The sequence below is a fragment of the Manacus candei genome, unplaced genomic scaffold, assembly GCF_025592945.1.
Source record: "Manacus candei isolate 608988 ecotype Guabito, Panama unplaced genomic scaffold, ASM2559294v1 h1tg000056l, whole genome shotgun sequence".
Classification (NCBI taxonomy): Eukaryota; Metazoa; Chordata; class Aves; order Passeriformes; family Pipridae; genus Manacus; species Manacus candei.
In genome coordinates, this window is record NW_026138104.1 from 6,765,724 (window position 1) to 6,792,469 (window position 26,746).

General features: G+C 38.1%; 1 protein-coding gene across 3 annotated transcripts in view; it reads right to left on the bottom strand.

Moving 5' to 3' along the window:
- PIP4K2A (phosphatidylinositol-5-phosphate 4-kinase type 2 alpha) overlaps positions 1 to 26,746 on the bottom strand; it is a 107,121-nt gene that overhangs the window by 68,798 nt on the left and 11,577 nt on the right. The window contains exon 2 of one of the 3 annotated variants that reach the window (XM_051802474.1): positions 18,269 to 18,375. The exons of 1 other annotated variant lie outside the window; for it this stretch is intronic. In XM_051802474.1, coding sequence (XP_051658434.1) covers positions 18,269 to 18,271 — 3 coding nt within the window. In that variant the 5' untranslated portion in view covers positions 18,272 to 18,375. Of the gene's footprint in view, positions 1 to 18,268; positions 20,030 to 26,746 lie in introns of those variants that run through there. One more of the 3 variants, XM_051802473.1, reaches the window with a different exon arrangement.

Consider the following 26,746-nt stretch of genomic DNA (forward strand, 5'->3'; position numbering starts at 1 on the left):
AATTGAGCAAAATTCAACTGACCATGGAAATAACATGAGATGAGGCATAAGGCTCAGGGCACTTATCATGGTGGAGATCTAGTCAACAATAAACTGAGTCCAGAATGATATTGTCATGGTGAAGTGTTTAAAACAAGCCATAAGATGTTATGCCCCTAAAACAGAGAAAGGGGCGCTTCAATTCCAAGTGGAGTTGAATGTGACTAGTTCAGCTCTAGACATCTGCTACTGTAGAAGCACAGAGGATTTCACTTATCATTCCTTTGCTACTCGGCTATTCAAATATTTGCAAAGCACCTACTTACTGGGAACTATTATGTAGTATGAACAATTTTTGGAGACCAAGGATAAAGATTGTTGACTCTTATGCAAAATACATTTTACCTCGCAGAGAATATAAATACAGATAGTCACACGAGCAAACAGCAAAGCGGACACGCAAAGGTGCCAGGAGAAAAAACTCAAACCAGAACAAGCAAAAGGCCTGTGAGCAGCTGCTCTTTTTGCAAAGACTAGACCTGTGCAAGCGCTTTGAACTAACAGCAATTCTCACTGCAGGCTGAGGAGGGGGAAGAGAAGGAAGGAAGAAGATGAAAAAGTAAAAAGCCTTAGTTTTGGTTTCTTAATCTTCATTTGATGTGATTTTTATACATAAGCATGTGTCTTGTCAACACCTTTGAACATGAAATATGCAGTGCTATTGACAAAAAATATTTTCCTGGTTTCAAGTCTACATCTGAATTATTAGTCATTTACATTGTAACTAGCTGAAGATCTGTTCTCTTTTTAAATAAGTGTATTATTTTTCCTGAAGTCTTAAAACAGTATTGTAGAAGTAGCCATGAATTGTTAACTGTTTTTTAATAATAGGACAGGTAGGAAAAAGGCAAAAAAATAAAGTAATTAGTAAAAGAATCCTAGACTGGAAAAAGCAACTAGCAAACATATTTATACTGCCAAAAACTATTTACTCTTTTCTGAAGTCTTAACCATGCCAGAAGACTTTCCACCTCATGTGGAGTGGGTCTAATTCTTTGACTAGTATATAATTATTACCATGTGTAATTTTCATGCAAAATCTTTCTATTTCGTGCAGTAATTTGCTCCTACTTTTGCTGTAATTTTAGAAAGGCTTCTAAACACTTTAAATATAAAATCCTGGGTGTATTGTTTAACCTATAATCACATCAATTTTGATTTAGTGAGATTTTCTTGTTCATTAGTTAAGAGATCTGAGTTACTGAAAACGAAGAGTGCTGCCATTCAAGGAGAAGTTGTGCTTTTCTTATCTGTCACTGCCTGAATGAAAATATTTGTAGCTGGAGCACTGCAAAATGGTTAATGAACTGAAGGTATTTAACCATACCTTTAGGAAGGATTTGACAGGCCTTAGATCAAGTCTTTAAAAAAAGCAACACATATATCTTAAGAGCACAGAGGCAAAAACCTGCTGTCGCATTGGTGAGGAGCCATTTAGCAACATGGTGATGAACAACCTGCAAAGCAGCCTTGTGCTAATAATATCCACTGTTTTCTTTTTCTGGAAAAATCAAAACACATTTAAGCTCCAGAAGCAGTAATCTGCCTTATCAGAAAAGGAAGAATGCAACTGATAAAATACAGTAAATACAGTTTCTATGTGCAATGTAAATAATTAACTGATTACAGGTTGGATTTGCTCTTTGAGAGGACCGGGGCAATGACAGGAAGATGCTCTGTTCACAATGTGCAGTCACTTGCCTCCCAGTGTTACAGCTCCAGTAAAGATCTCTGCCTTTGGGCAAAGCAGCATTTAAGTCCAAACATCTTGATTTCCTTCTCCCCCTCCCTCTCAAACTGTGTTCTGCAGGAAGCCTTTGACTGGGTTTGACATAAAAATCCATGGTTGTGGATTATTATTATCAAAAATGTGTAAGAGTTTACAATCACAAAAAAGATTCCTTGCAAATGCTTTTTGGCAGTCAAGAATGGGGACTCATCTTGATGGTACCTTTTTTAAATGCATGGCAGGGTCTCTTCCAAAACAATCTCTTGGTTTTCTGCTGAATCATCAGTAACTAAGGAAAGCAGAACAGATTAAACTAGTTTAACAGCAGGCTTTTTGTGAGTAGCCTTCCCCTTTCTATGAAATGCCACACCAAGACACTGGATTCATGATAAAACAAGCCAAGGCCTTTAAAACAGAAAGAACAAAACAATTCTTTCATCTAGAAGGGGGAAAAAAGCCTCTGTTGTTTGCATAACAGAATTAATGCTGATGTCAATATTCAGTTTCAAGACAAACTAATACTGCATGGAACCTGCAAGGTAGGACAGATTCTTTAAAGACAAGATCTTCAAAGTAAAGGTGCCTTTGACTGGAGTCTTAGGCATTCAGACAGGTAAGCAGTGCTGAAGAAAACCTTAGTGTTTCTGGGTTTGACATAATTACAGCCATGAGTGTCTTAGCCAAAATGTAGCAGACTGGTGTTCCCTGACACCAGACAGGATGCACAGTCATCATGTTACAAGCTCCTGCATGACTTTTTATCCCAAAGCTGGTGGATAAAAAATATCTGCAATCATGTCTGTGGAGCTCCCTCATAAACGCACCAAAATAAAAAGGTGAATCAGATGCTCAGTGTTTGTCTTCCCATGAAGCCAAGAAACTGAGAGCTAGGCTGCAGAATCTGAACTACAGAAGATTAATGGAAATACCCACTGACACTGACAGGTTAATGGGAAGAAAAGCCAAAAGCTGTAGAAAGAAAATAAATGAAGGAGAGTGAAACTCGATGGTAGGAAGGAAGAAAGCAAAAAAAAAATCCAGGCAACCCCCAAGGTATCGGCATGACACTCAACCTAAACTAGCTATTTTTAGAATTACAAGTTGTTCTGGACAAATCATCTGCCCAACTATCTTTGTAGTCGTGCATGTTTCTAAATAAACAAACCAACAGAAGGTTACCTGGCCTTTCATACACAGTGATTTGGAAGGCAAACAAAAGACTGAGCAATAATATGAGTAAAACGGCAATCCTACATCGTAAGTAAAGCACTGCAAATTCAACAGTGTTATTCTTGTTCCTATCTTTTCTGACCTAAATCTTATTATTCAAAGGAACAGCTAAGTCAGCTGCTTTCTGAATTAAATTTAACTGCTTTTCTATAAGCTGAACAACAAAAATTGTAAAACCTCAGTAAGAAGAAAGGACAAAAGGCTCCCCAAGTGATATTCCCTTTTTCCCTGAAAACCACTTTCCATACAAATCATTTGTTGTACCTAATATCAAAGCAATTTTTGGTGGAGAGTTGCAAAGAGCCCAAGACAATCCTAGTGCATCCCCCCTCTGTGCTTCTCCCCTCGCTCCCCACTCACCCCCAGCAAGTCTCCTGCAGGTGCTCTGCCCTTGCTGAGCCACAGGAACAGTGACTGTGATTCCTCCTTCTCCTTTCAGTACGTTAACTGGCTGAAATGGCTCACCACTGTAACATATCAGTGCCAAAGCCAGCACGAGAGAGAGCGATGGGATGATACACAGCATGATGGCAAGCAGTGAATTAAGCAGGATATTATTCTATTGTACAGTATTTCCTCCTGAGCAGTCCACAGCATGACCCCACAAGAGTCCTTCTGTCCATTTCCAGGCTTTCCATTCATTCATTCATGCCAAATTATCAACTGGATCTAAGCAACTGTGTCTTGCCTCAGACTGAGGGCGACTTTTTCAGGAGACCAATGGGACGTGACTGTGACAGTCTAAATTGTTGGACTACAATTGTAAATAAGCAAATGACACAGCACATGCCATACAATTTTCTGAAGCTCCAGAAATTTGATGAGATCTAGCTATAGCTTTCAAAGACTGAATTAACAAAACTAATTTTTCTCAAATTATCCTGTATTGCTATGCTAGCAGTAGGTTCTAGTATTTGATTATTGTGGAATATCTTCAGTTAACCAAGAAATGCAATGATGCTTTTCCTCAATATTAAAAAAAACAAACACAAAAACCAAGACAAACCACCAACAAAAACAAATGTTTGCAGCAAATCCCTCCATAACTTGCTTAAACAGGGGTATTTAGCGCTGTACATGGAGTCTATAGTTTATTAAATTTTTTACTTTACCTCTTGAAATAATTTCTACTTATTTGAAAGACATAAAATAAAAATCTTTATGAACCACCACATTTATTGGTTAATATTAACTTATGAAGTAACTGCCACTGTACTACCTACATACACCCATAATACATGATTAGTATTAGAAAAATCACATATTGTTAAAGTTATGTCTCACTGTCTGTTTAAAGGCAGCATTAACACCAGTGTGAAACTGCAGTCTTGAGTAGTAAGCTACCTGTATTTCCCTGAAAAATACCATGAAATCAGGGATTCTTATGAGAAATCCTGTATTTAATTATAGTACTAATCTTTCTGAAAGCAAAGCTTAAAAATTAGTTTAAAAGTACCCACTCCCAACTTGAAAACATAAAATGCATTAAAAGTCCCTCAGCTGGCTCAGATCTTATAAATCAATCCAAATCAATCCTCAACAAGATATGGAAACACAAGGCAAGTTTTTCAAGGTTCCTCCAGCAGCAAGTGGGAGGCAAGCTGCAAAGCTGGGAACAAGCAAGTACCTTATCAGACCTGAAATTTTACTTAGATCTAGACAGAAGCAATAGGAGCTCACACAGGCATCTATTTAATAGGCCCCACCCACACAGCAGTGAAACCCTGCCCACTTAGAGGCCTCACCTGGGCTACAAAACCCACTCCAGCAGCTATAAAGATTGCACTTTTAGGAAGCACAGACACACTACTAGCAGCAGCAACAGAGTAGTCCAAGTACTACTGTCAGTCAGAATACCGTCAGTGTTCGTCAGGGTATTAGAAATCTCTAACCAAGTGAGGAGAAGTCTTTGAGCTGGATGCTATCTTCCACTGATGGCTTAATCTCAAAGCAAAAAGAAAGAGGACAAAAATAGAAGGGTTGAGCCTGCCTTCAACTATTGTTATTTCATTATTTTAGTACATTTAAAAAAACCCCCAATAATACTCCCTCCAACTCAAGAACTTGAAACTACACAACAGTTTTGTTCTCATGATAAATATTTTCACTGCAAACAGATGCAAGAACCTTGGAGCAGACTTTTCTAACAAGTCATTTTATTCTCAATTCAGTCGTGTTTTGTCTTCTTTCAGTAGGAGTTTCTCATGTATACAAATTGCATTCAATTTCTTGGAGACCAGTGACAAAGCCAGCATGAATTCGAGACCAGTATTTTTTCACCAGAATTGACAGAGAAGATAACATTTGTGCAAACCTACTGGAACATATTGGCACACGCTCTACCAACTCCTGACTTTCACACATCCCTACTGTGCATTTTGAGAACTACAGGGTGCTGCAGCAAAACATGTACTACGACTGAATTAAAGGTTTAAGGACTTCTTCTTAAGAGGAACAAGTGCCAAGCTTTACTAATTATCCCAAAGATTTCAAAGTAATGAAGATATATCTAAAAATATGAATAGTAAAATCACCCCACAAAATATTCTCCCTGTGTCCTTGACTACAGATTAGGACTAGAGGAGACACAGTGCAAGACTGTAGAGTTTGACTGTATTTCACTCAATATACACTTTCAAACTTTCAGGTGCCTGATAAATAAGAAACTGAAGATCTAGAAAAACTGTATTTTACAGATTTTAATAGATTCACATGGAAGTGCAGTTTATGAAATTTAGAGCAGGCAATATAACAAAATACTACAGACTTGTTTTCTGTCCTCTCTTACTGAGTAACTGTTGATGAGGAAACTAGGCACATTAAATGTAAGAAGCTGACTGTTCATTACATGAATAATTTCTTCCACATGGAGGAAACCCCTCTATTCATTCCTGAAGCACCATCACTACTGTGGTTTGGTATCCTAGGCTTTTCAGAGCTCACCCCTGTCCCATCTCTGGCTGAGTTACCAGTGAGCACAACATCACACAGCAGCAGTTACTGTGCCTATGGGCTACCAGTCTGACTGATCTTTTGTTATTCTAGGGGAGAAAGCACCATTTCCCAAACCTCTAAGCTGACTACAAATAAGATTGCTGTTCCTCCTACAGTATTGATGACAAGGAAAATGCAGTGGCTTGTGCAGCTCCTTCGAGGCTGCTGGATAAGGGCAGTTTTGGGAGATTAACTCCCACACCACCAAGCACTACAAGCTGCTGGGAGTGTTTTGGAACAATAAGGACCACTGCCACCTGCCTTGTCACTCTCTTGCAGCTGGTCCTGCTACAGCAAGGAAGTGAATCCTGACAAGGACAATGACAATATTCAGAAATTACCTGAGAGATGCAGTGACTTTTTTTAAAGCATCAGAGACGAGCGTAGGCTAACAGAAGCACACTGTGCTGCTCTGATCACATACTGCACGATGCCAGAATGAAAAGGAGCATTTTTCTTCCCCTCTGCACAATCCTGAGCTGTAGAGATCACACAATACCACAAGAATCCCTGTTCTGTTTCATGCCAACTATCATCAGCTGACAGCACGGTAGAAATCAAAGGATCCATTTAATTGCTAACCACTTGTTGTCAGATCAGCTGTAGATGCTGCTCTGACAAGGATGCACATAATTTAAAAGAGCACACCACCACAATGGGAATGACTTGATATTTCTTAGGAAGATAACAGTGCTTGTGTAAGATTTTTTCATTGATACTACTGAATTTGTTATTTTCAGTATTCCTTCAACCCATAAAAATAGATTTTGTATTTGTATTTTGTTTGTTCTGGTGCTTGATCAAACCATCACCTTTTTCAAACACTTCTACGGAAAAAATGCAGAAGATTACCATTTTAAGGAGCCTTGCCTGTTTTTCTTTTAAAGTCTACAGCTCACTAGCAGCTTATAGCAGTATCAACATGCTCCAGCATTCCACATTTTGTCTTTGGAGGCTCCGCTTACTCTGTGCAACTAGATGACTGAAAAACTTTTTTACTGGTTATTGTATCATATAAAGAAACCAACTTTTACAGACTGTGATACAAATGTATGGAAGACTAGCAATGGGCAACAAGAAACCCAGAAGCTTGAAGCTCCTGAGGTCTACCTGCAATGAATTAAAACACCATGTTATCTCAAATGGATCAGAGAATATAAAGAAGGATTAATACAAAGGATTAATCAGATGAAGGTACAAGTATTCAGCTCTCAAGCAATGGAACACCTCCTACTCCTGCTACAACACAAACTACAACTAATGAGTGAGGTCTTTCTTGGGAAAGAAAATTCAGTCCTAAAACATCTACTGCTGGTAATGGTAACAATATCCTTTGTCATTTACATAATTTTTCTCAACATGCATTATTTTCTGGCAGAAAATCTTTAGACAAACAAATTAACATACTCATTTTTCCCCCTCAACTTCATACAAAAAATATTATAATAATAAAGCTTCATAAGGAAGGAGAAAGCAGGGCAGATAACATCATTACTGAGATATACAACTTGGTTAACAAACATTTCTAACCCCCAAAGAAACAGTAAAAATGGGAATTGAGTGCTGTTTCTAGCACCAAGACAGCTATGTAGAAAATTTTTCTCAGGTGTTCGCTGCCAAGCAATCTTTATCTCAGAGATGCTTATAAAATGACCAAAAAAACCCCCTTATCGTTCACCTAATTCACACAACCAGGTATCAGAACAATTACTAGCATTCTTTTTATTCTTTACTATTATTATAAGAGATGGTTAGGATAGAGAGCATAAATTCAGGCCATTACTAGGATTGCAAACTGACCTGCTCACTGGGGTATATCATATGAGTAAAGACTATTTGATTAAGGAAAGTCTGAAATCCCACGCACAGTCACAGCTGCACCAATTCCTGCTGCAGGAACCTGTGTTATTTGCTATTTACTTCAGAAACACACAGTCCTAAAGGACAGCATCCATTCTCTGAGCAAGCAGTAACTGATGTTCTATTCCATTTCCACGAGCTATTTAGCTCTGAATTTCATATTCCCTATGTTTTTAAGTTTTCACAGAAACTTGTAAACAAAGCGCTGTATTCTAAAAAACAAGTAACTTATTGAGGAAAGGTTATGCTACAACTGGCTCACTATTGTTTCCTCTGGGGCCTCAATATTTAGGGTTTAGAATGAGAGTTCAATGGAAATTATTGTCAGTTTGAATTCTTTCATGAAATCTTCAATTGCCTACTCACACAAAGACGTTTTTTCATTGTCGCAGGATCTGTACTAGCCATTCCCATCTCGGGAGGAACATGGTGTCATTAACTGTCACACACAGTGCTCTGAGGCTACATAAACACCACCAGGCTGGTCTGGTTTCTGCTCTTTCTCCATCACTACAGAGGTAACTATAGGATCTAGACTAATTTACATGTTAAAATATTTAAGTGCTGGTCTGTAAGCTAGATTGCTTCTAATTTACCTGTCACAGAAGAGTGTTTTTCTAAATAGTCATCATTTACAAAAAGCATTTAAAAAGAGAGCCGTGATAAAGTTGTTACAGCTGTTATTTATGATCCATTTAAAAGTCCTGCAGTATTATTTTAATTGAAATTGTAAGAAAAATGTGAAGATCAAATTCCTTTTAATACCTCAAAAGCATGCACTATGAACAGTCAGTAACAAAATAAGATTGCAATGCTTTAAAGGCAACCATACAGAACACTAATCCTCCAGTCCAAAATGGAAAATTGCAGTGTAAAGTGATTATAATCCTAAATAGAACCTCAGTACAGTCTGACCCTTCTCTACTTACAGGAAACAACCCCATCCCCCATTCCAAACCTTGAGTCAGATGCTATCATAACAACTACCCTGCATGGACAAGAATTTTACAGTAAAACTCAGCTAAGAAAATAAAACAGACTATGACACTAATGTTAAGATGTAAAATTTCTATTCAGAAACACCTGGTCTATGAGCACTGACAAAACAACTTAGAACTTCTGTTTTTTAGGTTCTAATGCATGTGGATTAAAATGCACAGCTGATGGGAACTGAATATATTAAACCCCACCACCACAAACCAGTTTGCACCCGTTACTTCCCCTAGATTTAAGTGGCTAAACTCTGGCTTGTGCAGCAGCACATAGACCTGATCTGCAGTGGTTAGCAGAAGTCCTGCTCTACCTGCAGACCAAACACCTATACTGAATAACCATTGCAAAAGTGTGAATTCTCTTTCAATAGAGGCAGCAAGTCTTGAGCCTGGTGCAGGTTGTTTGATAAACCAGCTCTGTCGTCTTTCAGATTTTTTAATAAAATACTTTATTAAAAACAAAACTTTCACAGTGTTGTACAGAACAATGTCTGATGGTTTTGTTAAGAGAATTTTGGATTACTTTTTTCTTATCATTTGTCAGTCAAGGTGATGACAAACGAATAAGAATTAGCTATGTTCATCAACCATGAATAATTAGCTATGCTCATAAACCATATTTACATACTTACATAGTAATATGAGTATTTTTGGTTCTGCAGAAGTATTAAATACTGTTAAGTCCTTGCTTTTTAGCAAGGAAAAAAAAAGGTTATTTTCTAGAATGAGGTGCAGCTTCCCTTTCTCCCTGTCCTTATATTTGGCCATATATGGCCTACATACGCTTAAAGGATTAAGTTTCTAAGATATCTTCAAGCTTTTCTGTGGTCTAGTTTTCCTACAGAAAGGAGACACAAAACACAACACATCTTGGTTTTTCTCCTTTTGCCTCTGCATCCAGATCCTCAATAGTATATATGCACTATCTCAAGCTGAAAAACCATATTTGTGATCTCACACCTAATCACTTGTAATCTTGAAGCCTGTTCAGTAATAAAGCAGCAGGAGGTCAGAGGAAGAGCATATTTCAGAACAGAAGACTACTGTTGTGTAAAACAGAATGGGTACAACCTGAAGGGATGCATCAACTATGTCAAAAATCCCTTGATTTATATAAAACATATTAATGCTTGAGCTCTATCATTCTCATTTACCATTGACTAAATATACTTTCCACTGTAGTCATTTTATTTTTTTGTGTTTTGCTGTGTAATAGGATACATGCAAGCACACATGTAAACTTGTAAAACACAATGAAACCAAAGATTTCCCTGACTTTTCAGTATATTAGAAAATAACGGTTGACCGTTGTTACCAAAAAGCAGCTTTTTAATTCAGAATTTGTATAGCTTACTGAAAAACAGTTTAAAAATGGAAACTGGCTAAATATAACTCCTCAAACAGTCCTGACTAATGGCTTTAGCAAAGCTACATTTTTCAGTTATCTGTGCTTTGCTACCGAATGTGGTTACTTTTAATCGCTATCTTTCAAGATTTTGGAGATAGCATATTTCACTCTCTCATATCTCAGTTTTATTCACATGTGGAATAAGAAAGGAATACTCTTGTAATTTTAAATTACTGAGCTAAATAAGCTTAAATTAAAAAAACAAACAAACAAAACCCAACCTCTCAACACCTCAACAAATAGGTCTCTGACAGGCAAAGCTAATTTTAACAGTCTAAAGGCTGAATCAAGATATTAGCTGCAAATGAGCTTTTATTTCCACTTTAATATTCTGATCTTTAAAATCTGAGAAAATAATACCTTACAATACTTAAAATTTCAACTACTGTAGCTACTGATACTAACACTTTCAACTTTAGAAAAAGACTGTGACAGCGTTGCCTATTAAGTCAATTAAACACTACAAAAAACACACAAAAACCATTTTAAAATGGGTTTTCAACCATATTGTGTAAGAGATGACTGGTTGCTTGAGTAACTTATTAGCATAAAGGCATTAGGTGATGCCTTCATTGGCATCTCCTTTTAAAGAGATGTTTGTCTTCTCCAAAAATCATTGCCTTTGAAACCCTAGGCAAAAATCTCTATTTTTGCTATTTTTATCCCTAACCATACATGTCACTTCCTGAAGTACTAGGACAAATTCCTGTGCCTAGGTGGGGAGATGTGATGAGCACCAGATTTAAAGAGGCTGGATAGAGCATCCACCTTCCCAAGGCTGGTGGCAGCCATGGGGGGAACATGAAGCAGGGATGTACCTTCACATCTCTGCTTCAGATAAAGCAAACACATCCAAGCCACATTTTGCTTTTGCAGTCCAAACTCTGGGTCCAGACAAAGCTGCTAATAGTCCGTTTGGCAGCAGAGTCAGATCTGGGACGACAGGGGAGTACCAGAAATAATTTTTACATTGAGTTAGGAAAAAAATCAAGTCCCTTGTGTTCCCAAAGCCATCAGCAAATGGACAGAGTGAGAATCAGAACTCCATTAGGATCAGTTAGTCTTATTGATTTAACTGGAAACTAGATAAAGCCTTAGATATCTGATTCTATAACAGTGCTTTCTACTGTGCCTCAGTCAAACCACAGCTTATTCCATAGGGAAGCCATAGTACACCTTCTCATAAGAATCACTATTTTTCTGTCATTTCAGTTCTTACTGTATTTATGTCCAGTAATGGTCAATACATGTTAAATGGGAGTATAAATTCATTAGAGAAAATAAGCCATCTTGATGTTCTTATCACACTCTTCATTTTCCTATTTGAAAATGAAGTTGAGATTATTTACACGTTCAAGAAGATTTTGTTAATATTAAAAGCTCAGACTTTACTGTCATGCAATAAAGCTGATGGCAACTGTTGTTAGAAAGACCCGGGCAGTGTTGGCAATCAAGTGAATACAGACCTGCCAAAACAAACCCATAGCAAGTCCTGGACAAACCAACAACCATTGCTTGCTGCCGTTTATTTTCCTGTTGTTTTACTGTAAGCACTTCCCCCTACCATCTGTTTTGTACAATCTTCTCTTGATAGGTATCTAAAATGGTATAGCTGCAGGAGGATAAAAGGGTTACTGTCTTGAAAAAGCAAGATAAAGCCTTCTCCCCCCCCAAGAAAACAAAATTGTTTCCACTATTCCAAAGATATAAAGAAAAAACCCACAATAGCTACATACACTACACATAAAATCCTTATTTGATCCAATAACATAGAAAAATCTGTTACTATTGAATTTTCGGGTGCAGTAACACTGGTGTGAATTTAGTACCTTCTGCTAATTTGTAAAAAGCCTTATTGTAAAGTTCCAGTTTCTATGACCACTGTTGGCATCTGTTTTTATGTAAGACCAAAGTTAAAAGGTCCAGTCCACATGCTTGCAGAAAGAAGCCCATATATATAACCCACAAAAGTTTGAAGCTAAAAACAATCTCTGGATGAGTTTTCATTTTTCCCCCAGGTCTTACTTTCATGTACGTGGGAACTGGCAGTGGTTGCCCTGTTAATATTTAGTCTTTCACATTTTTCGGATGGAACTCACCAGCTGATGCTGCTCTGTAGGTACTGGGGACATGAAGTAAATTTAAAGGGAGGAACAATTTTCTTCCAGGTTTTAAATAAACGCTTATTTAAAAACTGGTCCGTTTATTTTCAAACAGCCTCTTTTGTCTTTTGCAACTCAGTCTCTCCACTAGGAAAAAGCCTGTGCTTCCAGCCACACTTGCCTCATGCATTCAATAATTAGCTGGATACAGCAGGATTAATTCTGACCCCCAAAACAACACAAGTAGGTACTACTGCTTACTGCTTTGTAGTTTCAGAGAAAAGGATGGATGGAAGAGGAAAAGTGTCACGTCACATCCCACTTCCCCACCCCCCTTCATGTGAAATCACTCAGATTACTTCAAATCACCCTTTAGAAACACAGTGGTTGGGGACAGTTGTTTTTTTCTAAGTGGGGGGGGAGGAAGAAATGAAGGGCAGGAGAAAGGAGCAATGGGTGGTTTGTTGTTGGTCTCCATTAAATTCAGCAGCCAAAGCAATCTGCTGGGCAGCTGCTGGGGCAGCCAGAAGTAGGATGGAAGAGGTGAGACCTTGTGATGTATTTTCTCATGGCATATGGTTCAAGTCCCCTACACTATGAACACTGGTACCTAGACATTTCATACATGCATTTAATGCACTCTCCAAAAACTGAAAGCAGCCATCTGAACACTTCATCCATCTGGAAAACTGGACGGGTACACTCTGTTGAAGTCAGTGGCATGGAGGGCAGATCCCACTCTTGGAGAGGAGAGGCTCTTCTTAGATCAGCATCTCAGCTCACCTGCCTTTTACATCTGCCTTTATGCATTTTAAGAAAGTTTCAAGGCATTACAGAGCACTTACATTTTCTTTTATTTTTGATGCTTCGTAGTTTCATTTTCCCTCTAGACAAGGCAGATGTATTCTTAATTTTGGGGGGGGGGGGGGAGGCACTGACAGCTGTTACTGCTGTATTTAGGCTGCAAAATATTAAGGGGAAATACTAATTCAACTCTCAAGTGAAAGTAGTTGTAGACATAAAATCAGGCTGGGGAATCAGTCTTGCAATATCTTCTCCCATGCCCTTTAGCCACCATCCAGTGAGTGTATTCTACCCAATCCAGTACTGTTAAATAAAATTAAGCCTGTGTTCCTTCTAGAGAAGTCATCAGATAAGACTATATAAACAAGTTACTCCCTTTCACCTTTTTTCGATTATGATAAATAAATCTACATTAAAATGTTTTTCCTTCTAAGCAGCAGAATTAAGTCCAACACAGGAGTTCAACAGAGTTTTCAAGAATGATAGTTAATGATTGGACCAACTTTGCAAAGATAGGATTCCCTAAGCAGAAAATGTTGGTAACCTTATGGATTTTCAAGAGTTTAGCACCTCCTGAAGGTGTTGCTAAAATTTGAGACTGGATATCTATCCTTAAAGAAGATTCTACTTTCTTGTTCTTTCTCCCTGCATAAATGCAAGAGATAGGTGGAAGCAAATGGAGAATAAAACTAAGTCTTGTAGTGTAGAAGCCTGTACATAAGTGATTATAAACACTTCATGCTACTGGACCTAACAAGATACATCAGCATATTAGTAAACTACAAGAGTCTGAACTGTAGCCCAAGTTCTTTTATATACTTTGAATCCTTAAAGCAATTTACAACAGAGAGCAGAAACACGTTCAGCTAACAACATATCACAGCAAACCTGTGTGAGGCAAAGGTGCTGTACAACCATAAATTAACTGCTTTAGAGTATGCATTAAGTAAGGGGCAAGAGCAAGGGATGAACCTCTTACAATCCTAAAACACACCCTAAATATCCCCACATCAAACTACAGATTAGAAGTCTAACAATGCAGACAGTATTTTTTCAGGACCACTAAATGTAACAGTTTTGCACATTTCAATAACATGTTGTGATGCCACTTCATCAAGGAACAGAACCAATGCTGTCCACATCCATGAAGCCTGATGCTGAGCAGCTCACAGATTCAACTGATGCCTTTGGTGGCCCTGATGTGCCAGGAACAATTCCCTTCATTGACAGGTAGTCAAGGAAGACAGAAGTCAAATTTTCCTTTTGTACATTTAGATGATTCAAGTTGACTAATGAAAAGTAAAAGCATTGTCTCAGTTTCCATTTGTAGACTCATCAGTACAACTTCTGACACGGAATGCTTGCTCACAGAAACAGACCCTAAAAAGCAAAATTACAGGGCAAACCAAAGATGACAGAATATGTTCAGACTATAGTGCCGCAGTGTGTAGGCAACTTGCTTGAATTTCAAATGAAACAATAAGAAACATAAAAAATAGGGAAAAGTTACCACATAAAGGAAAAAACTTAAGTACATTTTTATTCTCTCTCAGGCACAGCAACTAGAGTGACAGACTGCTGACAATACATCTGTATATGGTCATATCAATGGGATTTAAGAGGTTTTATATCAAGAAGTATGTCTAACTCTCAGCAATATCAATTACTAGTTTTTCAAGTCATCTTTTCTTGTAAGCTCAGTCTAAGCAATTTAAATTATAGTTTTACAGAGCACATAAGATCTGCTTTATGATAAGAGGGCAAGAGAATCTGATCACAAACTATCCAGAAACTACAAGTCTATCATGAACATAACAAATGCAAGACATTTAAACTTCATGCTGTCATTTGAAAGCCTTTTTTAAATTAAAATATTCTAAATAATTAAAAAAACCTTTCACATAAATAAGAGTACACTGAACAGAAAGCCTTTAACTGCACATCACATATTATAGAGAAGTAGGTAAGTAGTCATTAATTGATTTCCTTTAATACTTGGATGTTCAATGTCATAAAGTCACATTAGTAACTGCTCAAATCCTGTTAAAGCCTAAGTAAAAGCATCAAAGCAGTTTTACTAGTTTTGTTAGATACTGTAAAAAGACCACATAGTTTTCACCTCTGACCTCTCATTGTAGTGCCTTTATTTCACTTCATCATTACATTTTTTTCATTAAAATTCAAACAGAACAAGTGGCAGCTTCTGACTTTGATAAAAGGTCACTTCTCATAATTTTGTACTTTATTCATCTCCTGAAAGCTGTAGGAAAAAATTAAAATTACATCTCATTCTTATACATCTCAACACACAAAGTGAATGATATTACTCCATGCAAGACCAGATTTTAGTCACATTTTCAAAAACCAGAATGAGATGAAACTACAAGAGCAGCACAAATACATATATGCCAAAGGAAGCCAGTGGTCCATGGAAGCAGGCACCACCACTCTTAGATGACAAAGCACTCCAGGTGAAGTTTTGTAACTGTAAAATCCCTGTGTTTGGAAGAAATCTTTAATGAAGTAATCTTCAATTTTAGCTGAGGTGGTATGTTGAGGACAAGAGCAAGATTTACTTTTTACAATGAAATCTTCAGCAGAGCTTTCCCTCCATCTGTCCCCTTTTGAAGGGTCATCACTTCAACAGTTCAGATGGAAAACTGAAAGCACCAAGACTAGATGGTAAAGCAAAGAATAAACACAGGTCTTGATTATCAGTTACCTTCCTCAGAGTGATCAATCTTTTGTACAGTGTCTAACATAAAACCCAAGTCTCACAGCTTAAACTGATGAAGAAAACATTAAGCTTTATCAGAGTAGCACCCTCTATGCCAACTTGCACAAGTAACTACAAATCAAAACATTTCTCAATCAGTACTATTTTTATTTAGATTATTTGATTAACAAATATGAAACACATAACCCAACTTTACCCAATTAGCTAGGAAAGCCTTTAAGGCAAGCAAAAGAAAAACATTAAAAACAAAAGTAGCATTATCTTTGGATTGGTTTCAAATTCACTGCAGCAAAATCATTAGAATTCAATTAAGTTTCTACTGTGCTGTAATTGTTTAAAAACTAACACAGACAATATGCATTAATTTTGAACTGGAGTAGCAGCAATAACTTGTCATTGACAAAGTAGATGTCTATCACCTTGACAGTTTAAAATGCAACATAGCCAGCAAGTCTACAGTACATCACAGTGATTTGTGATCAAAGATGAAATAAATATTGTTAGCTTAATCTTCTAAAGCCTTAAATTTGCTGCATGAAGAACTACTGGGTGGTTTTGAACTCGGCTTCTACATCTGTCATGGAAAAAGGTAGAAATCACTTCCTACCCAGTCCTCAGTTTATTCATGGCATTTGAGACTTGTCTCCTTCAAGTATCTTTTTTCCATCTTGACAATTTCTGACACTTAATCAACTATCTACATCAAAGTTGTTCCATATCGTAGATCATCTCTCTTGCTCTCAACTGAGCTTTAAGCTCTACTATACCTTTTAGCTGGAGAGGACCATACAAAGCATTCAAAATGTGAATGAAAGCTGGATTTACACAGTAGCACAGCAACCTTTTCTAGTTTACTCTTGATTCCTCTTCTAGTAATTGCAATTGCTTGTTTGACTCCTATTGAATGATGACACAATACTAAGACCTTGCTCCTACATGGTTATGGCCAGTTTAGCATCCACCACTTTATGCAAACGGGGGCTGCTCTCCTCAGGTAGCCACCCTGACAAATAACAACACTGGAAATTCAATCACATGAGTTCTTCTGTGGCTCTTTGCAGCTGTACCCCACTGTTACTATCCCAAATAATTTAATATCAGCTGTAAGCTTTCTTCCCCACTGGTCACCAGGGTTTTTCCGGGTAATTTAGCAACATGTTAGATTCCCAGAGTTTGTCCTGCCTAGAAGTGAATTTTTCTACTGATACAGACAAGCATTTACTTCTACCCTATGTTCTTCATAATTTAAGAAACTATTTATTGACACAAAAGCCTTCCCATCTTATGCTATGGCTTACTAACTTCCTTTAAAGGTAGTGAGGGACCCTCTCAAAATTCACTTGGAAATTAGATAAACCTGAATCAATCTTATAAACCTGGTTATTGACCCTTGAAAGTCTTCACAAGCTTGCAAGACAGGTTTTCTTACAAAAGTCACACTGACTTTTCCCAGGCCGAGACCATAAGAAGTAGTGGATAGCTGCATAAATAACACTACTAACTGGACTGTTTCCAGCACTTGCAAGTGCTACAATCTCCCTTACCTAAATTCTGGCATCACACCTGCCATTCTCTATACTCCTGGCACCACAGAGTTATACAAGAATGTACATGCCATCAGCAATTCTGCTATTTTGAGTTTTTTAGAACCAGAGTGAATACTACCCTGTCCTCATACTTTGCTACTGATCACATCATCAGCTACATCCACAAACTCTTCTCCTGCCTCTACTGTATTAGACCCACCAGCTAAGGAGCCCCCACAAAGAAAAGTTCAGAAAATGAAACACTTCGGTTTCCTCCCTAATGAACAAAGACAATTAAATTTCCCTGCAAAAGTTGTATCTATTGTATGTGCTCCATTTGCATCCTTATCATCAGCAATTCCTGTAGGTAGTGTGAAACTATTCTGATCTGTAGGAAGAAAGCATTATCAGTTTTGATGAATTTTGTTAACCACAAATTTTTCACTGTGTTTGTACATTTAGACTACTAGACTCATGATTTTAACACATTTGGACATTTCTTCTGCTTTTTTTTTGTTTACTTTGAAGGCAGTTGTCTTGCTTCCAGTTGTCTCCTTCATACTACCCAGGTTCTTCTGCTCTCTTGTAATTCTGCTAGATGGCACACACTGGCACTCTGTTTCACAATTGATCTCCATCTCCTTCACTATGCTCTAGGTCACCTTGAGAGACTTAGTCTTAAGAGCTGTTTGGTTACTTCCTTTTTAAGCAGCTTTTTTTCCCCTCCTATTTTTATAGCATCTTTTGAACAAGATATGCTTTAAAATATGTATTTGATGATACAAAAAAAGACTAGAATGGCTTAAATCTTCCTTTAAAGAACACAAAATAGTCTGTTCTCACCTACCATTTCTTTGAGCCATGCTGTGTGGTGATAAGTGTGTAGCTACTCCACACCACAGTATGTGTTACACGAGCAGACACTTCCATTGACTCAAGTTAGGTTTCAATACCCTAAAAAAAAAGAAAAGCAGGGGCAGGAACGACAACACAAAAAAATCCAACGACACAAACATGGATTTGATAAAATTATGGCTCTCCTAAATCTCTGCCAGATTGTTTTTTGTTTTGTTTAAACTACATAGGAGTGGTAGCTGAACTTTATTTGTTCCCCAACTCATTCCCTCATTTCACAATATCAGCACTGGAATAAATCCAGTTTCCACATAAGTAATTCATATGTAACTATAACATTACATTCAAATTATAAAACAAAACTTGTGCTGCACAACAACAGTTAAAGTCTACAAGAACTACAAATTGTTCATTTTCCCACCCACAGACTGCAGACTGTGCATCACTTCTTATACAAAAGAGATATGAATAGCTATAATTTACATCACAACATTAAATTTGCATTAGTTATAGAATCAGTTTTCTCAGTTTCTAGAATAATGGTGCTCAGAATGAGGCTAATGCATTACAAAACAGGTGGCCTTGAAGTTCAAGAGTGTAAAGGCAGGACCTTGATCTACCCACAAGACACAATGGAGGTTCAGAAATATTAAAAATAAATTGATTTTTTAGTTCTGTAGTCTTTCCCCAAAACCTCAGTGTTTAACATAAGATTTTAGTACTTGGCATATTTAACATCCAACTGACATTCACACTTGACTTCCAAATGTTCAATATTCCTTCAGAGCAGAAGTAAAATACACCGAAACAGGTGCAGCTAACGCTCACCACACCATAGTAACTAACAAGTCACTTAACTTTACATTTTTCAGTGAAGGGCAGAACATAGCTCTCTAGTTTCACCTCCCTTACATTTAGTCTTTGTCTCAAAATAATTTAATTTTTCTAGCTCCTCTGCACAATAATCATTCCCATTTTTTTTAAGAGTCAAGGTACTGTTCTGCACACAAGAGCCTCTCCTCACTTTAGAATCTTGGTTCATCTCTTCAGTCTTGCTCAAAGATACAATGCTGTAAATATTGCTGGAGTATCATCAGAAACTCTGAGACGTTTAGCAGGAACTTTGAAGACTTGCTACACAAACAGACTGGTGTCTATTCGTTTCCAACAATTTGCAAGCTAACCAGCACAAGAAACAGAAGTAAGACTGGAGAGAGAAATGCAGCAATGCATCAAATCTATCTTTTTTTTAATAAATAAAAAAGAATTATTTAAAATTCATAGACTTCAATAACATATTGTATGTAATAGTGCCCTACAACACTGCAAATATTGCAGAATTTAACAAAACTAGAGGTATAAAAAAACATTTCAGAAACACAAACCTATCTATGACATCACTGCAGTTACATCACTGTATTGTAAAATGACACATTAATAACTGAGAACAAAACCTAACTAAACAAGAACCCAAAGAGTTTCTCAAATTGTTCAGATGGGTGACTTCTATTTCTCTTTCAGATACAGCCCCATTTGAAGGTTTCTCATCAGCAATTCTTTAAAAGAAGTTTACTGAGGCACAGCCATTCATTTTTGTAGACACTTACGCAGTTATGTTCTTGCATTAACTGTCTATGATATTTTCCATGAAAAGTATTACCTCAGATTTTATTGCTGAATTCAATTAGATTGACTCCTTGACCTGACAAACTCGTAATGCAAAAAAAAAAAAAAAAAAAAAAAAAAAAAGGCAAAAAATCCTAATGTACTTCTATGTAGAGAGCTGAAATAATCCAATATATAGCCACCTACTCCCTATGATCATACCAGCACTCACATAAATGCTACAGTAATTTACTTTCCCCTTCTCCCATTGTGGTATCAATGTAAAAAGCATTTGCAACCTTTTAACAAGAGTGCTCTAGCAAAACTAGACTTGCCTTTGACATTAGCCTAACAATTCTTATATATTTATTCTTTGGAGCCTGAAGTTTAGGAAATTCCACATTTCTTCCAAATTAAATTAGAAGAATAACCTCATCCTGCCACCTTGCTTTAATACATTCCTCCCTTCACTGATAAATCTGAAGTATAAGGGATCACCCTATCATTCCACTTCCTCACAACAATTTCAGCTGTAGTAAAGTGGATGAGCAATCGATCCAGTGGGCTTGCATTCAAAGTACAGCCTGAAGTCTTGTCAAGGGCCCCATCGACCACACCGCAGTTCAGCTGTACTAGATTTTATTTTTTGTAACCAGTTAATTATGTCAACAATAGAACAGACTTCACACAACTAATGCAGCAGTGTTTCTTTGGAAGCTGCAAGGCTGCCAGCACAAATATTTCAAAGTTTTTACAACAGCTAGTTTTCATAGGAGAGCCCTAGAAAGTGTAATGCAGTGGCCTGCTGGTGTTTCAATCTTGAGTGTGCTTAACATATAGGAGAGATCCATGTCGTGAGGATACTGCAAAGCTGCCTTTGAGTATTAAAACAGATTTTTAAATTAAATATTGTTAGAAAAGCATACATTAACACATATAGAAACAAGCAGACCAAGACTCAGTGGCCACAGTTGAATTTAATCAGAATCCACACTCCATTAGCAGCTGGAAGAATTCCAAAAGCCGTCTGTGCCCTTGGCCATCTGCCAAGACCACTGATTGTGTTTTAAGTCCCCTGAAACTACAAGGATTTACTTGAATATGGCATTCTCCACTCTTGGTATAGTATTTACAATTTTATTTGGTTGCACAAATAAAAAGTAGCTGTCTACCTCAGCACCAATACACTTGCATGTTATAAACATGCACAGTCAGACATACTTTATGCCACCTAAACTGCAAATATGCTTGGTAGTTTTTGCAAATGAGCCATAGGAAAGTCACTAGTGACACCTAATATGAATGCACTATAACTAGCATCTAAAATTTGCATTACATTTACTGAGATAAAAATGAAAGTTGTCAAGCATTTACTGGCTAATTATGTTAGAGCCAAGCATCAAAATTATTGTCCAAAAGTTCCGTTCAAGTCTACTGTTCATTAGAGTCATGGCATGTACTAATACATTGCTCTTACAATAGCACTGGGCAGAAAATGCTGCAAGGAGGAAACGTTAAAACTAATCACAATAACTAAAAGTCTTTACGATTACAACACGAACATGAGATAAGTTAGTTTGGCCACATACTGAGAAATGTGGGGAGTGTACCATCTCCCAAGAACATCTGCAGATGCATGCAGTCACAATCCTCTCTGGAGACCTTCACATGATAGTATTTTATCTATGTAAGGTATCAGAGACCATCCAGGTTATGAAAAGAAAGAAACAAAAACCAAGATAGATAGTAATGACTAAAAACTGTTGAAGAAGCAATGATAGAAAGGGAAGCAGAAAACACCCCACAAAGCACAGTACCGGTTTGGTAGCAGATCCAGAATACTCTGGAAGTATTTGATGCTCATGTCCTATGTGGAGTCAACTCAGCTCTGACTTCCCCAAGCCCACACCAAGATCTGCCATCATTAAAGAAAAGGAAGAGCTGGAATATTTGTACAAAGTGGGCATATCACAACTCACACAGACTAGAAGCTTCCCTTGAAAGCACATCAGTACCTAAGTACTGCCAGGTATCAGGTTTGATGTATGGAAGCCTAACACCATAAGAAAGTGAAAATACTCATTGTCAGAATAACTCCTTCGAACTCGGGAGGCTACTGTACAATACAGTGCAGCACTACAGTGTTAACTTTGCTCATCCCCTTCTCCAACTGCAGCTCCATGGCAGAGTGAGCCAGCTTGTCAGCCAGATCCAGCCTCTGACCCCTCTGGCATTCAACATGCCTTTTGTTGAGCTCAGCTGGTGACCTACCCAGCCAGTAGCCAGGAGCAAGACCAGCTCAGGCTGGTCACCTTTTGCTGCCCAGCCAAGGTGAATTACATGATTTGCCACTTGGCAAGTGGGAATAGTCTTGCCTCTTTTTCCCCTTTCTACCAACCCCTTCAATCAGAAAGCGAATCAATTCAGACTATGAACCCAGCAAAAATGAGAACAAAACAAAAGCCCAAAACATAGACTTTTTGCCAGATTAGTCTCTGGTCTTTTAGCAAGCTGAATTGATTTACTGGATGATCAGACAAACACTAGAGCCAGCATAAAATAAGCAGTAGGAATTTGGCCTCCTTTTACTAAAGCCACAGACACAGCTGAGAAGGGCTTGATCACAGTTATTTATCCCTGTGTCTTAAGCCACAGATAGCACTGCTGATCTGCTGCAATTCATACTGATGGGACACAGTCTAATAGAAAGACTGCAAAAGAAAATATAAACAGGTCACTCAGGAGAGAAACCACTTGAATTTGAAGCATGTTTCTTATTGATGTGGCAGAGAGAAGAGACATCAGTCTCTGAACAAAGACAAATTAAAACCGTGTGTTGGACTGGCAGTAGATGCTGAAGGTCTTTTTTAAGAAGTCAGTTAACTACCAGATGTACCATACAAAACACACTGCAGTGCTCCATGGCTACACAAATGTATGTAATTTGAAATAGAGTTTTCGTATTTGTTCCCCTGAAAATATTATACCTGCTTGCTCAAGACAGCTATAGAGTAGCACCGTTGTGAGAGTGAGCAGTGTACCCAACATGAGTGAAGAGAATGAGACTGAAGAGACGCAAGCCTGACACTGAAGCCAACAGCTTACTCTCATCACAAGGGGACAGATTCACTGACCAGCTACCCCTGCACCCTGCCACGCAGCTCTGCCTGTCCCTTTCACACTGGTTCGGGTACTTGTCAGATCCCACCAGAAACTAAGTACTTGATTTCCTAAAAATATCTCTTTCCTCCTAGAAAGATACTTTTCCTGCTGAATGGGAAGTTAAACAGCCTGGCCAAAGGTACAATACTGCGAAGAGTGAAAAAAAAAACCAAAAACAAACAAAAAAAAGGGAAAGAACAGGACCAAGACCAACAACAACTGTTGCGGAAAGTAACATCTAAAAATGAACCAAAAGTTATCCCTTCCAAGACTCCTACTAGGAGCATAGAGTCAGATTCCCTAATGACATGTAGATGCAAGCAAGCTAATATAGCATTACCTATCCAGCAAATTGTTATTCAGAGTAAGCATAAACTGTCCCTCAGGGGAAAGATTTACTAACACACAACCCTAGACTGGAAAGGGACACAGCCACGGAGGTTTGATACACATTCAAAAATAGAAGTGAAGAGACTCTAGGCATGGAAAAAAGGATATAATTTCTTTTCTATAAAGAAGACTTTTCATAGTCTCACGTAATGCCAGGAAGGAGCCCATCAGAGAACTAACTGAAAGAAGTAGAATAATTTTCCCATTTTTTGACAAAGACGCAGGGGAATAGTTTGCTCAGGTTTCCTTATCACTTACGGCAAAACCCGCAACATTAAAGACTGAATACTAAGATGGATTAAGTCCAACACATTAATTTTTAGGTTCAGCAATAGAGTAAAATTGGTGCCAGTCTCTCCCATTGGGACAAACAATAGCACTTTCAAGATCCCCAAAAGTCACCATGGATATGGACTACCTGTATTCCATAGTGATTTCTACAAAATCCCAGAGATCACACCTTCATTTCCTTTACATTTTAGTTCCCTAGCATTTGCTGCAAATACATCTAAAAACATTTCCCCTAAGAGCCTGATATTTAAACTGGCAATATCAGAGTCATCAGATTTTACTGGTTCTTTTCATGACATAGAAAGCATAATATTGATTAAGTGTTAAGAGATGTGGTGTCTGTTCCTAGAGGACAAGCTCAAGAATAAAGTGGCTTATTAGGATAAGGCTGCTGGTAAAACCTAAAGGAGCAGAAACTCAAAACAGCAGCCAATGAAGAGATTTCACTTTTTCTTCTACTGCTCCTCCCCTCAAGGATGACCATTAACACTTTCCAAGTTTCAAAATCACTACCCTCCATGCAAGGAAACGAACACAGTCCAGAAAAGGATCTGGCTCACAGCTGGCACAGACCAAGACAGCCTTACCTCTGCAGCACGGCATCACACAGCACAAGTACCAGTGTGCTCTCTTGCCTGCTGTTCACAGCAGTGCTCAAAAAGGTCACAAGAAGTCATTTTGCTCATTATTTTAAAGAGCAACTCACATCCCACTACTGTCCTTTCTGCCCCTCCCTGCCTGCTTCCAGACAGAGCTAGTTTTCAGCAGGATGAGCAGCTGACCTGGCTGACCAGATATACACACACATTGCTGGCAGCCAGGCTCAGCCGTGGGAAGGACAGGTTTTAGGCAGGCCCACACTCGTGATGAAGCCATGCCTTTATTTAACAACAACTTGGCCAGAAATCAGAAAAATATAACTGTCTAAAAATACGTAAACCCCCAAACAAAATTCCCCTCTGTCCTGTGAAACTCTTCCCCTTCCAGATGGAGTGCTGAAGGTGCAATGTCGCCTTTACATCTCTGGAAATCTTAAGGAGTGAAGCTGTTACACTGCAGCATTACTGGTGTTGGGATAGTTATTTCATGCTTCCTGACCTTAAGTACACCTTGGAAGGGAAAAAAAAAAAAAGAAAAAAGAGGTAATAAATAATTTAAATAGTTCATTAGTAAATCGCCATGGAAAAATTAACAGGATCGTATGTCCCAGGTTTCATACTGTTGGAGCTAAGTGACAAGGAAAGTGTCACTTGTATAAAAGATACTTATATTCACACAGGAAATATTTTATATTTCCAGCAGTCATGCAACAATTTTGCAGTCATGGTCTGGATAGTTGACGATGATTAACAATGTTTTGGAGTTTCCATGGTGGTTAACTTCAGCTTTTAAGTAATCTTGCATTATTTTTTGTTTCATTCCAATTTTTGGTGGCAATTATCTTTCAAAAACTTTAGACATCCACAGCATAAGCACCTCTCTGATCAGTCACCTTGTATGCTTTTAAGAGAGGATTTCAGTGTCCTGTGCCAGCAGGACTAGCCTTGGAGCAGAGCTGCAGGCTGGATTTGTTTGACTGCGCTTCGATCACTGTTCCATTTAACACGCCCCTCCAAGGTAGCTGCAAAGCTTTCTGCTCACTGGGGGAGCTGTGAAACAGGTTCCTAGTGCAACAGTGAATACTGCCAACTCCACCAGAAGCCCCAGTCAGATTCTCCAGAGCACTTTCCTCTGTGCATTACTTATGCAAATATATGTAAATGCACAGGATCTCAAGGCTTTAGGAAACACTTCATAAAGTAATAGGTTAATTAGGCAGGAAATCAGCTGTTCTGTCCTGAAATATACAGTAAAATTCAACAATACCAATCTTCTGAGTAGTTAATTTCTAAAAAAAAATAAAAATGAAAAAACTGCAAGCTCCCTCAGTTATGCAGTGGCAGTGCTGTGACTCACGGCACACTGTTTATTTTATGTTCAAGGAGTCTAAAAGCCGAGCATTTTCACTCCTGGTTTGTCTGGCCCCTTTTGTTCACCCTACCTGAAGTTCTAAGACATTAGACACATCTGAAAACTTAAATAAAACTAACTGCAATTAGTTTTGTCAGACACATGCATGTTTTCAAAGAGCGGTTAAGAAGTCTAGCACAAATTGTAGAGAGATTGCTGTATGGCATATCTACATCAACAACTACGCTGTAATAAGGTTTAGCATTCCTGGACTAAATAAATTTCAACAACTGAGAGATCACTTCCATAAACTAAGCACCCTATATGGTTACAGCCTGCAGAATTACATTTAAAGTACTTGACATATCAAGCACATGAGGAAAGGGAAAAATGTGACTGCCCAGACAACTACTACTAGCTCATATTGCAATCTGATACGGAAAAGCAGGGTGCATGAGAAGCATGGAGCAAAGCTGCAGATATACTCCACAGCACCCAGAAAGCTGAGTATCTGCATCCCTCAGCAGAGCTGCCTGGTAGAGGAGGTTACACAGAAACTTCTGGCAAAAACTTACAGGGCTCAATTCTTTAGTCCATCAAAAAAGGGGAAAATGGCACAAAACATAGCTAGTATGAACCTGACAAACCAATTCTGAGCTCAAACTTGTCAGCTAGGGGAGCAATAGTAAGTAGTAGAGAAAATGTAGCTCAAGGATCATGCTTTACTATCTTGGTTCTGTTGCTTCTTCCACCTACTTGAAGCCATATTATTAAACTTCATCATCCAAATGATCCATAACAGCTTGCACCACTACTTGAGTCCATTTTCAGTAGCAGATGAAGAAAACAGGGGAAGCCTTTGCAGTAAAAATACTTGTCTTCATGAGCAGCTATATAAGGTCATCTTGAGAACTCCACACAACCAAATCTATGTCCTTCCTTTAATGAATGGCCTAAGGTTTTTATTTTTTTTTTTAAATACAGTGCTTCCCATGTAAGAGATGAGTGAGTCCCAAGTTAACACTTTTCAAAGCCTTTGACCAGCAAGTCCAATGTTCACAGAGCATTTCAA